A 13,740-nucleotide genomic window follows, 5' to 3' on the forward strand; every position below is an offset into this window, starting at 1 on the left:
AGATGAACTGTATGAGGAGTTCACACAGTGGCCTGGTATGAAGGTCAACTCCAGCTCCAAGAACTTGTAACATTTAAGCTCCCTGAAAACTTTCTGAGCAATTTAGGTAACTGAGACTGAACTGTACACGAAGTACTAGACTCTCCTCTATGTGAAGACTCCGTCTAAACAACAGTGCGAAAGGTGCTGGTCTTTATCCTTGAGAAGAGCCAACCCCCATTCAACACAAAGCTTCGCCTTACCTGCTTGGGGCATGAAGCTTCACCATCCCACTCTTTCTCCTCGGCAAACCGGAACTGTGAGAAGGAGTCCCCTGGGAACAGAAAAAAGCACACAACTTTATATCAAAGCCAAAGGAGAACACTCAGTTCTCTAAATTTCCCTTTGGAAGGAAAAGTGCTGTTTCTAAAGAGCTGACCATCCCAAACATGGTGATATCATTCGATAGAAGGTCCCGGTCCACATCTTTCCACAGCAACCTGTGTGTAGGGGGACTTGAAAATATTGTTGACAGCTGTATTCATTGTTTTATTCAACTCTCAATAAGCCACCAGCCTACACACTTGAGAAACAGCTAAACAGTCCAGGCCTGCAGACATGGCCATCTACCCATTTTAAGCATATTTTTATCTCTCTATAATGTATGCAAGGAAACTGATATGTGTAATTTTGGGGGTAGGCAAGTAGAAAAGGAAGGAGAAAACCAGAACTGAAGGAAAGCAATTCTCCACTGACCCATAATATGACGACTTAAAATATCTCTTTGAAGTGAGGTTACCAACCTCAACCATCACTCCAAAAATCACCTGGTAAGAATGTCAGATGCAAAATAAAACCCAAAGGATGTGCCTTAGATTAGTCAATGTGAATCATGACGCATGGCTGGAATGAGCATGAGCTCCCAGAATGAAGGAAAATGAATCAAAATAAACAAGCTTGACAGATGATTCTGCACAAGGAGCCTGACACAAGGCTTATTTTGTAAACGTGTACTTACCTGATTATTTGCATTAGGGATAGCCAATTTATAAGCAAAGAATTATTTCTCTACCTAGCTTTCAGGATCCTCCAAAATGTGGTCCTACCTCATTAATGAACATTTACTTCCTATTTCTTCAGACTTTCTGCTCCAGAGTCAGCCTCTTTTCACATTTTGAACATACTTCATTTTCTATCCTATCCTCATTTTTCTTTTAATCCTTCTTCCTTGTCTGAAGACCCACACACTTCTACCCATTCATATCCTATTTATATTTCAAGATTCAGGTACAGGCCCACTTCCTCCTCCTATGATATCTCTCAGGTTATTTAGCCATAGAATCCATTCTTTACTTCTAACTTAAAATAGGGGAAAAAGAAGGGAAGAATTCCAAATTAAAGAGACAAAGATAAAACTTCCAGCATCTAAAACTTGACAAGATCAAGTTCAAGGTAAAACAGACCAAGAACATCAGTCTTTATAATGAGGAAGGATAAAATCACAATCATTAGTCACCAGCAAATCAATGTGATCTCCCAAAAGTATGATATAAAGGATCTGAATTAATAAGGTCTTGTCTGTGCATGTGGATATTTAAGTGCGTGTGTACATATATGTATTGTGATTATATGTGGATACTTTATAAATATTTGTGCAATATCAGTATTTTAAAAGGACTATAGAAAGGTTACCAAAAAAAACCTTTAAAAATATCCTAAAATGTAGCAGTCATACAAACCATATTTGCCAATGATAAATTTGTAGCACATATAGGCAAAGAGCCTATCTCTCACATACAAAGAACTTCTGCAAATTAACCAGAACAAAACCACCTAGTAGGAAAACAGGAAAGGGGGTGAGAATGAGAAATGCAAGTGGCTAATATGTATACATGAAATGAATCATGAATAAATAAAAAATTAATCTGCTAGATTTTTTTAAACTTGGTCAAACAGCTGACTATTTTATGAAGTAGTGTTACTTTTGATATTTGTGAACTTCTATATTAAAAATGATCCTATGACTGCATGGATCCTATACTATGTAATCAGTACTAGATATCATCAGTCATCAGTTCAGTCACTCAGTCCTGTCTGACTCTTTGCAACCCCATGGACTGCAGCACGCCAGGCTTCCCTGTCCATCACCAAGTCCTGGAGCTTGCTCAAACTCATGTCCATCAAGTCGGTGATGCCACCCAACCATCTCATCCACTGTCATCCTAGATAACAGTAATGCAAACGAGGCATGCTCTATGTATTTTTAATATCTAAATATTCAACTTCAAATACAGGTAAGTTTCCAACAGTGGCAAATAGCTTGTTTGAAATCAATGCTCCTACAGAAAACAACTAGGAACATTCCCCCACCACCATCCCAAAAAATCTACCTGAAGACATTAGACAGTTACCAAGGCAGTGAGGATGTGAGGGACAAAGTTCCCAGATTGAAGAAAAGCACAAAAAGGTGAGTCTAACATTTAGAACTGCTTTTCCCTTTGAGTTTAGTTTCCAAAGTGATACAGAGAGACTGAAAAATTAAGCATCAAGTAATAACCAGGAGATGGTAAAACTACCGAGAACTTCCACTAGTTTTATGGCACTGGGTGGACAAAAATGGGAGTTCAGGGCCCATGGGTGAAGAAGAGTCCTGGAAAATCAAAACTTTTAGATGAAACCCTTGAGGACTACATCTTAGAAGTAGGGATGAAGGAGAAGAGGCCAGCCTCACAAAGTCTGAGGCAAAGGAGTGAATCAACTCAATCTCTGATTCTGACTAAAAGAAGCAAAAGTAAATCGTTTTTGGAGAAAAATGACATTATCAATAGCCTAGAATTACCTCTACTATATATTATATACAGTATTCAAAATTCATTAAAAACCATCAGGTATATCAGGAGATGAGACCAAGATAACAGAAAGCTAGAGAGAGGATTAAACCAACCAACCAACAAAATCCAATCAAAAAATGGGCAGAAGACCTAAATAGACATTTCTCCAAAGAAGACATATAAAGACAGACAAAAAACACATGAAAAGATGCTCAACCATGCTAATTATTTAGTTCGGTTCAGTTGCTCAGTGGTGTCCGACTCTGAGACCCCATGGACTACAGCATGCCAGGCTTCCCTGTCTATCACCAACTCCTGGAGCTTGCTCAAAATAATGTCCATTTCATCGATGATGCCATCCAACCATCTCATCCTCTGTTGTCCCCTTCTCCTCCTGCCTTCAATCTTTCCCATGAGTCAGTTCTTCACATCACATGGCCAAAGTATTAGAGGTTCAGCTTCAGCATCAGTCTTTCCAATGAGTATTCTGGACTGATTTCCTTTAAGACTGACTGGTTTGATCTCCCTGCAGTCCAAGGGACTCTCAAGAGTCTTCTCCAACACCACAGTTCAAAAGTTTCAATTCTTCGGGGTACAACTTTCTTTATAGTCCAACTCTCATATCCATACATGACTACTGGAAAAACCGTAGCTTTGACTAGATGGACAAAGCAATGCCTCTGCTTTTTAACACGCTGTCTACGTTTGTCATAGCTTTTCTTCCAAGGAGCAAGTGTCATTTAATTTCATGGCTGCAGTCACTATCTGCAGTGATTTTGGAGCCCAAGAAAATAAAGTCTGTGACGGTTTCCATTGTGTCCCAATCTATTTGCCATGAAGTGATGGGACCAGAGGCCATGATCTTCATTTTTTGAATGTTGAGTTTTAAGTCAGCTTTTTTCACTCTCTTTCACTTTCATCAAGAGTATCTTTAGTTCTTCACTTTCTGCCATAAGGGTGGTATCATCTGCATATCTGAGGTCACTGATATTTCTCCTGGCAATCTTGATTCCAGCTTGGACTTCATCCAACCTGGCATTTCGCATGATGTACGCTGCATAGAAGTTAAATAAGCGGGGTGACAATATACAGCCTTGACATACTCCTTTCCCAATTTGGAACCAGTCTGTTGTTCCATGTCTGGTTCTAACTGTTGCTTCTTGACCTACATACAGATTTCTCAGGATGCAGGTAAGGTGGTCTGGTATTCCCACCTCTTGAAGAATTTTCCAGAGTCTGTTGTGACCCACACAGTCAAAGGCTTTGGCGTAGTCAATAAAACAGAAGTAGATGTTTTTCTGGAACTCTCTTGCTTTTTCTATAATCCAAAGAATGTTGGCAATTTGACCTCTGGTTCCTCTGCTTTTTCTAAATCCAGCTTGAACAGTTCTCGGTTCATGTACTGTTGAAGCCTGGCTTGGAGAATTTTGAGCTTAAAATTTTTAAGAGCCATTAAAAAAAAATCCAGTTATCAGACACTAATCTTGTGATTTTTGCAATGTAAAAATTTCAAAAATAGGAAAAACTATAAAAAAATCACAATGACCTTCATAAAGTCATTTTTTTTCTGTTCCATTATGGTTTATTACAGGATAGTGAATATATTAATAGTTCTCTGTGCTATAGAGTAGGATCTTGTTGTTGTCTATTTTGTATATAATAGTTTGCAACTGCTAATCCCAAACAATTAATTTATCCCTTCCCAAACCTCTTTCCCCTCTTGTAACTTTAAGTTTGATTTCTGTCTGTGATTCTGCTTCTGTTTTGTAACAGAATTTCATTTGTATCGTGTTTTAGATTCCACATACAAGTGATATAGTATTGTAACTGTCTTTCTGACCAAGAAGTCATTCTTGATTGATACCAAATACTCACATAAAAAATATAAAGAAAAGAAAGTGAGAAAAATAAGATATTTAAGCCCTTTTTGTTTACAGTAATCAAACTTCAAAACAACACAATTTTAAAATCCTCATGAAGCACATAGAGGCTAATCTTAAAAAAATAAGCTGGTTAAATGACTACTAAAGAATGTCTTACATAGAACCTAAAAGACCTCAAATTACTAAAGCAATCCTGAAGGAAGTAAAGCAGGAGGCACAGTGCTCTTAGACTTCAGACAATACGGTAATACAAAGTTACAGTAATCAAAACAGTATGGTATTGGTATTATACAAAAACAGACATATGGATCAATGGAACGAAACAGAGTGCCAAGAAATAAACCCACATACCTACAGTCAATTAATCTTCAACAAAGAATGCCAACCTCTCTAATTCTCTCACTAAAGATGAAAGTGTGTCCATATTTGTCAAAATTACAACTCCTAGAATCAATAGTACTTCTAGAAAACATGTTACCAAAACTCTTATGTCGAGATGTACAAAACAATGGTGGTATTAGTAAATGTGTTACTCCTATATCTTGTACATCAGACATTTGGATTCCTTTCAATAAAAAAGCATGATGTATTCACAATGCATTCAATTCTGCTCCTGCTTTACTCTCTGGTTGAGAGAGTTCCTGTCTCTCACACTAACAGTATGAATCAGAATGAAGAAGTACAGAATGGAACCCAGTGAAGAACAGGGAAAGCCAACTGTTGTTGACATGGAATAAACATGGTGAAATGTGTCTTAGGAGTCATAAGCATTCAAAGTTTTAGACACTCACCAGCTGAGTGTTCAGAAAGTAATTAAAGCAGAGCATAATGAACAGAACCAGAAGCATAAAACAAGTATAGCACTTTCTTCCTTCTCTTTCTTCAAAGACTAACTTCATGATGTATAAAAGGTTGTGGAACTGCCTTGCTGTTTACTTACACCATATTCTCAAACAAGATGGAGACAAGCTAGTGTTTATTACATAAGGTGCTTGAATAACAGCAACAAAATTCCATAATACTCTACTTTGCAGCTAGTGTTTATTATATAGGCTGCTTGAACAACAGTAACAAAATCCCATAATATTCTACTTTGCAGATAACAATAACAAAATAGAAGGCCTGCTAAATCCAGTGATTATTTATTATGAAGTAATTTATTCACTAGAATCTGCTGAAAATGGGGCAAGGGGGAAAAGAGGGATTTAAACAAAACTGATGCACCCTGAGAGTTCACATTTTTCCTGTGTTATAAAAGTCCCATTCTATTGCAACAAAGCTGAGGTTGGTGTAATGCAACAAAAGCTGAGATACAGGTGATACGGAAACAATTCTGTGTCTCTTGAGGTTCAACAACATCGCTCTACTGCCACATTTCTGGAGCCAAAATTAATGACGGATTTTTTTTCTAATCAATCAGTTGCAAAAAGCAGCAAAAAAAAAAATGTTAGAAAGTTAGGTATATGTGATCTTAGGTATCAGAAAGAATATTTCAAGCAGTGCACAATGCACATGAAAAGATATTCAACATCACTAATTATTACAGAAATGCAAATCAAAACTACAATGAGATATCACCTCATACCAATCAGAAGGGCCATCATGAAAAAGTCCACAGCCTTTCAGCCTGTGGACACTGTCAAATAAGCATCACTGAAGTCTCTCCCTGCTCACTGTCATCATTTCTAGGTCAGTCTCTCAAAGAGCCTGAACAGCTATGGAAGCTTTTCCTTCATGGACTGGGCTTTGAAACAACTGATGAGAGTCTGAGAAGCCATTTTGAGCAATGGGGAACGCTCACAGACTGTATGGTATTGAGGGATCCAAACACCACGTGTTCCAGAGGCTTCGAGTTTGTCACATTTGCCAATATGGAGGAGGTGGATGTGGCCAAGAAGGCAAGGCCACACAAGGTGGACAGAAGAGTTCTGGAACCGAAGAGGGCTGTCTCAAGAGAAGATGCTCAGAGACCTGCTCCTCACTTAACTGTGAAAAAGACTTTTGTTGGTGGCATTAAAGAAGACACTAAAGAACATAATGCAAGAGATTGTTTTGAATAATATGGGAAAATTGAAGTGATTGAAATCATGACTAAGTGGCAAAAAGAGAGGCTTTACTTTTGTGACCTTTGATGCCCATGATTCCGTAGACAAGACTGTCATTCAGAAATATCACACTGTGAATGGCTACAACTGTGAAGCAAGGAAAACCCTATCTAGGTAAGAGATGGCTAGTGCTTCATCCAGCCAAAGAGGTCTAAGTGGTTTGGAGACTTTGGTGGTGCTTGTGAAGGTGGTCTTGGTGGGAATGACAACTTTGGTCGTGGAGGAAACTTCAGTGGTCGAGGTGGCTTTGGTGGCAGCTGTGGCAGCGGTGGATATGGTGGCAGTGGGGATGGCTACAATTGATCTGGTACTGATGGAAGCAATTTTGGAGGTGGCAGAAGCTACAGTGACTTTGGCAATTACAATCAATCTTCAAATTTTGGACATAAAAGGAGAAAACTGTAAGCAGAAGTTCTGGCCCTTATAGTGGTGGAGGCCAATACTTTGCCAAACCAACGAAACCAAGGTGGCTATGGTGGTTCCAGCAACAGTAGCTATGGCAGCAGCAGAAGGCTTTAGTTACTGCCAGGAAACAAAGCTTAGCAGGAGAGGAGAGGGAGAGAAGTGACAGGGAAGCTACAGATTTGTGAACTCAGCCAAGCACAGTGGTGGCAGGGCCTCGCTGCTAAAGAAGACATTGTTTAGACAATATTCATGTGTATGGGCAAAAAACTTGAGGACTGTACTTGAGATTAATTGCATAACAGGTTATTTTAGTTTCTGTTCTATGGAAAGTGTAAAGCATTCCAATGAAGAGTTTTAATGTAGATTTTCTTTTTGTGCCAATGCTGTTGATTGTTATATATAACAGTCTGATCACAATGCTGAATTAATATGTCTTAAAAACAATTATAAATATTAAATCCTGGAAAAGGGGTGGAGAAAAGGGAACCTTCCTACACTGTTGGTGGGAATGTAAGTTGGTATACCCACTTTGGAAAACAGTATGGAGGTTCCTTAAAAAACTAAAATTACCTCCTAGAGTAATCCATGGACTGCAGCCCACCAGGCTCCTCCATCCATGGGATTTTCCAGGCAAGAGTACTGGAGTAGGGTGCCATTGCCTTCTCCAATGGAAATAAAAACAAAAGTAAACAAGTGGGACCTGATTAAACTTAAAAGCTTTTGCACAGCAAAGGATACTATAAGCAAGGTGAAAAGACAACCCTCAGAATGGGAGAAAATAATAACAACTGAAAGAAGTGACAAAGGATTAATTTCCAAAATATATAAGCAGCTCATACAATTCAATACCAGAAAAACAAACAACACAATCAGAAAAAAGACCTAAATAGACATTTCTCCAAAGAACATACAGAGGGCTAACAAACAGTTGAACAGATGCTCAACATTGCTCATTATTAGAGAAATGTGAATCAAAACTACAACAAGATATCACCTCAAATGACCATCATCAAAATGTCTACAAAAAGTGCTGGAGAGGGTGTGGAGAAAAGGGAACACTCTTGCACTGTTGATGGGAATGTAAATTGATACAGCCACTATGGAAGACGGTATGGAGATTCCTTAAAAAACTAGGAACAAAACCACCATATGACACAGCAATCCCACTCCTAGGCATATAACATGAGGAAACCAAAATTGAAAAAGACACATTGTTCATTGCAGCACTATTAACAATAGCTAGAACATGGAAGTCACCTAGATGTCCATCAACAGATGAATGGATAAAGAAGTTCTGGTACATATACACAATGGAATATTACTCAGCCATAAAAAGGAATGCCTTTGAGTCAGTTCCAATGAGGTGGATAAACCTAGAACCTATTATACAGAGTGAAGTCAGTCAGAAAGAGAAAGATAAATGTCATATATTCTAATGCACATATATGGAATCTAGAAAAATGTACTTGAGAATTTACTTACAGGGAGAAACAGATATAGAGAATAGACTTGTGGCCATGGGGAGATGGGGGAGAGGGTGAGATATATGGAAAGAGTAACATGGAAACTTACATTGTTATATGTAAAATAGACAGCCAACAGGAATTTGCTGTATGGCTTAGAGACTCAAACAGGGGCTTTGTATCAACCTGAAGGGATGGGATGGGGCGGGAGATGAGAGGGAGGTTCAAAAGGGAGGGGATATATGTATACCTATGGCTGATTCAGAGGTTTGACAGAAAACAACAAAATTCTGTAAAGCAATTATCCTTCAATAAAAAAAAAAAAAAAAACTAAAGTAGATCTACCATATGATCCAGCAATCCCACTCCAGAAAATATATCTAGAGAAAACTCTAATTCAAAAAGATACATAAACCTCAATGTTCACAGCAGCACTGTTTTCAACAGCCAAGACATGGAAGCAACCTAAATGTCCATTGACAGATGAATGGATTGAGAAGATATGGTGTATGCATGTATTATATATTACTGAGCCACAAAAAGAATGAAATAATGCCATTTGCAGCAACATGGATGGACCTAGAGATTATCATACTAAGTGAAGAGAAAGACAAATACCATATCATGTCACTTACATGTGGGCTCTTTAAAAAGATAATACAAATAAACTTATTTACAGAAACAGACTCAGACGGAGAACAGACTTGTGGTTATCAAAGAGGAAAGGGCTGGGGGAGCATAAATTAGGAGCTTGGGGTCAGCAGATACAAACTACTATATGCAAAATAAACAACAAATTCCTACTCTATAGCACCGAGAACCATATTCAACATTGTGTAATAAGTCATAAGGGAAAAGAATATGGGGGAAAGGGCAGTGCACAGTGCTTCAATTTGGAGGATTCCATCAATGAAACTCATGATCAAACAAATCTCCACATCTAGCAGTTAATGAGGAGATAAATCTTCATCTAGTCTATTACCTAGTTTTTATCCAGTTACTCTTAGAAAGTACAATTGTGCGGAGTACCATTACCCTCAATGGTATTCTATTCTGGCAGAACTAACCAAATAATACTGTGCCCCTCCACCTACCTCAGCCAAGCTAACATCTGTTGAGTATCACAAATGTGTAGGATGTGGTACAGTGACTATAGGACAATCTAACAGCAGACAGTGGTGAGAAATGAGAATGCCTCTATATGGTCAAAAGTAAACCTGGCCACTAAAAACCTTCATAATCAAGTTTTAGTTTTATTTGAAATTTCAGATTTTTTTCAGGTATTTCCATACATCCATTCTATTAACAGTGATATTTAGCTTTAGCTGCAGCTGAATATGATTCAACACTTGACATTTTGGCCAGAATACATATTTAATGTGTATACAATAGTCAATTAGTGACATTTTATAAGGTCATTTTAAAAAAATACAGTAGTTTATATAATGTATGTACATCATGGTGACTACAGGTAATACTGTACTGCATAACTGAAACTTGCTACGAGAGTAGATCTAAAAGTTCTCATCACAAGATAAATAAAACTGTAACTATGTACGGTGATGCATGTCAACTAGACTTATTGTGGTGATCACTTTGCAGTATATACAAATACTGAGTCATGATACTGTACAGTTGAAACTGTTATATATCAATTATACTTCAATTACAAAAATAATATAGCTTTGTATGTACTGCCATGGAAAGATGTCCATCATCTCAATTGTTTCATGAAAAAAATCAAGTTTTAGTACAGTGTGAATAATACACACACATGTATACACACACATATATGTACATGCTATATATGCACATACATATGTGTACATATCACAAAAATACTAATACATGCGTAGAAATAAGTCAAGATGATTCTATTTTAAGAATGATTCTCTCAGAGGGCAGGGTTGAAGGAGACTTATCCTTTCTGTATAATACATATTCCAGTTGAATTTTCCTTTGTAAATAATAAGCACTTGTTACTTTTGGAACTGAGCCACAAAAGAAGGAAAGCTAGAAAAAAAGCTGAAACTTAAGGGCAAATACCTTCTCAGAATGCATTTAAGACAAAACATCCATAGACTTCAAGAGCTGCAACACTAGGTGTCATTCATTCTAACGCTCACTTTCTAGAACAATAAAGAAACTTAGGCTCAATGGCCTGACTAGCCAGTTAATGACTGGACACTAAGACCTTGACTCTTAACATTCATTATTATACCTATAACTATTAATAACAAAGCTCTTTCCATTATTTCTACTAGTCTTCTCAGCCATCTGAGTTCCCTAGGAAAAAAACATACTCAATAAATATTTCATTTACTGAGTAGTGACATTTGATACACTACTGTTAACAATATTTGAAGATATGAAAATCCAAACTCAAAAACAGAATTCCTCACTTTAGGAATCATTTCAGGGGTTCCTGTAAATAAGTACTTTAAAAAATAAGAGTATGTTTGTAGACCTGTAAGTATTCTAACAGCAGTAGCATCAGAGAAATAAAGGTGATACACCACCCATCACTGTACGGTTGTACCTAGGATACGCCCTCTGCCTGACTTCTCAAACTAGTCTAACACAAATTTTAGGATCAGTGACAAAGTGGACACCAAACTTGCTAGACTTACACAATACCAACATGCTATCAAAAAATGTACCCTTTAGTCATAGATAAGACAGCTTTGAATGTTAGGTTTACCCTTTCAGCTATATCAGCATAAAAGAGCTTTCACTCAAGTAAAAGAACTTAACATAACCAGTAAAAGTTCAGGCACAATCTTTATCTGGGCAAAGAAACCTACAAGACTTTCAATTTCAAAAATACAGGTCAGATGTATATAAAGAGCAAATGTGGAAAATGGACAATACACCCAATGGAGTGGCAATTCCCATAACAGACATCTATCCTAGGTATTTGGATCTTTTCCTTATCGAACTGGCCCAGACCCTTGTTGTATGTCCATTTGGAAACCAACTGTAGAAAGCAAGAGGAATGTAGCACTACTTCTGGATGAGTATTTCATTTTAGGACTTTCCTATTGGCTCAGACAGTAAAGAATCTGCCTGCAATGCAAGAGACCTGGGTTCAATCCCCAGGTTGGGAAGATCCCCTGGAGGAGGGTATGGCAATCCACTCCAGTATTCTTGCCTGGAGAATCCCCGTGAGCAGAGGAGCCTGGAGGGCTGCAGTCCAAGGTATTGCAAAGAATTGGACACGACTGAGCACCTAGGCATGCACACACTTCATGTTAAGCTCCATTTTCCTAGCTCTTCTTTATTGTGATCACCTTCCTTACATCCTCCACAGCCCTCAGAATATGCCCTCAATCAGGACACCATGTCTATGGGAAATCACAAACAACTTTATAGGCTGACATCTTCATAGAAAGACACTATGTCCCAATGGTCAACATCATGGCTGCTATAGAAAATGGAACATACCCTTCTTCTCTCTGAATTTCTCTAGCTCATCTATGAGACATAACATATTTGGAAAGGCAAGGTAGATCCCAAATCCACACACTGACACAGATCAATCCAGAGATGATCCACAGTTCAGTCTATAAGGATGTAAAAAAGTCCTTGCCACCCCCAATTTCTAGCTCCCACTGATGAGTCTTTCTATTAATAGATTCACAGGTCAAGCACTTCGGTATTTATCCTGAAACAAAGCAACAGCTAACACTTTGGTCGTTGTGAGAAAGACTATAAAAACCACAACAGTGATGAATTTTAGAAGTTAGGTTGTTGCAAAAGAACGAGAAAGTTAGAAAACTCTCTCCTCTAGCTCAACAGTGACCTATAATTAGCTTTCTCACCAGGTATGGGGCCCCAAAGGCCCTTGAGCATCAAATATCCACATTGAGCACTACATAATAGGATGTGCCTATCTTCCCAATGCCCCTAAAAAGGTGCTTCCCCATCTGCATGGATACATTGAAGGAAACGTCAAATATACTCAGGTACCACAGAAGGGTTCTAGGCTTTATGAGCAAAGGATGATGCTGACATTCTGGAACTTAGAATCTAGCTTGTTTTCCCCAAAACAGTTGGCAAATATTCCATATTAACCCTGTTCCACAGTAGACAATTTAGTAAAATTTCTCAGATCAACTGTTTTCAGAAACCAGGCCAACACCAAACTCTGGTAGATGAGAGTAGAACTCAAAGATGAGAGTAAATGTTCAGACAAGGCTGAATACATCAAAGAATATGAAGACTATTCCTCAGATGGACAATGAAGTCGTAAGATCCTAGAACTGATCTGTAGTAAAAAGCGTGTCAGTGAGGATGATGTCTGGCTGCATGTAATGAAACCCAAAAAATTGTGGCTTTCATAAGATAAAGCCCCACTGTTGCTACAAAGACAGGGGCTTGGAAAGACCATGAAGATCAGAAGCAATTGCTCCTAATCCCTTGAGTCCCTTGAGGTCTCGCCCTGCCAGTGCCTTCCTGGAGGCCAGACCAGTATCCTACTGCCTTCTATACTGGGACTTTTGTGTCACAGCTGAGCTATTATGGGATGAACTTCCTAACATCTTCAGTTGACCAACCTAAAAGTGCTGGAGACTTGACGTCCCATAGGGTCATCCCTGACCATCCACCGGCTCCCAGCTCCCACCAAATACTTTCTTCCAAACAGAGTGTAGGGAGACAGCAGCTTCAGACAGCCTTTCTGAAGATACCAAGAAGAGAGGGAGCTGGCTTGTTATCAAGCTATGGTAATTCAGAATGCACAGCTGCATTTATTTTCCTCCTCCCCTGCCTCTGCAGATGGCATTAGTGGTAAAGAGACTGCTTGCCAATGCAGGAGATGCCTAAGACAAGGGTTCAACCATTTCTGGATGAGTACTTCATTTTAGGGCTTCCCTGGTGGCTCAGATGGTAAAGAAACCGCCCGCAATGCGAGAGACCTGGGTTCAATCCCCAGGTTGGGAAGATTCCCCTGGAGGAGGGCATGGCAACCCACTGCAGTATTCTTGCCTGGAGAATCCCACGGACAGAGAAGCCTGGTGGGCTACTAGCCCACCTGGTGGGCTGCAGAGTTGGGCACAACTAAAGCAACTTAGCA

At 38.7% G+C, this 13,740-nt stretch overlaps 1 protein-coding gene across 1 annotated transcript in view; it reads right to left on the reverse strand.

Moving 5' to 3' along the window:
• The window catches only part of AVEN (apoptosis and caspase activation inhibitor), a 198,244-nt gene that overhangs the window by 10,375 nt on the left and 174,129 nt on the right, over nt 1–13,740 (reverse strand). Inside the window, exon 3 of the mRNA XM_070378269.1 lies at nt 243–313. Coding sequence (XP_070234370.1) covers nt 243–313 — 71 coding nt within the window. The remainder of the gene's footprint in view (nt 1–242; nt 314–13,740) is intronic.

The sequence above is a fragment of the Bos mutus genome, chromosome 10 (genome assembly GCF_027580195.1).
Source record: "Bos mutus isolate GX-2022 chromosome 10, NWIPB_WYAK_1.1, whole genome shotgun sequence".
Lineage (NCBI taxonomy): Eukaryota > Metazoa > Chordata > Mammalia > Artiodactyla > Bovidae > Bos > Bos mutus.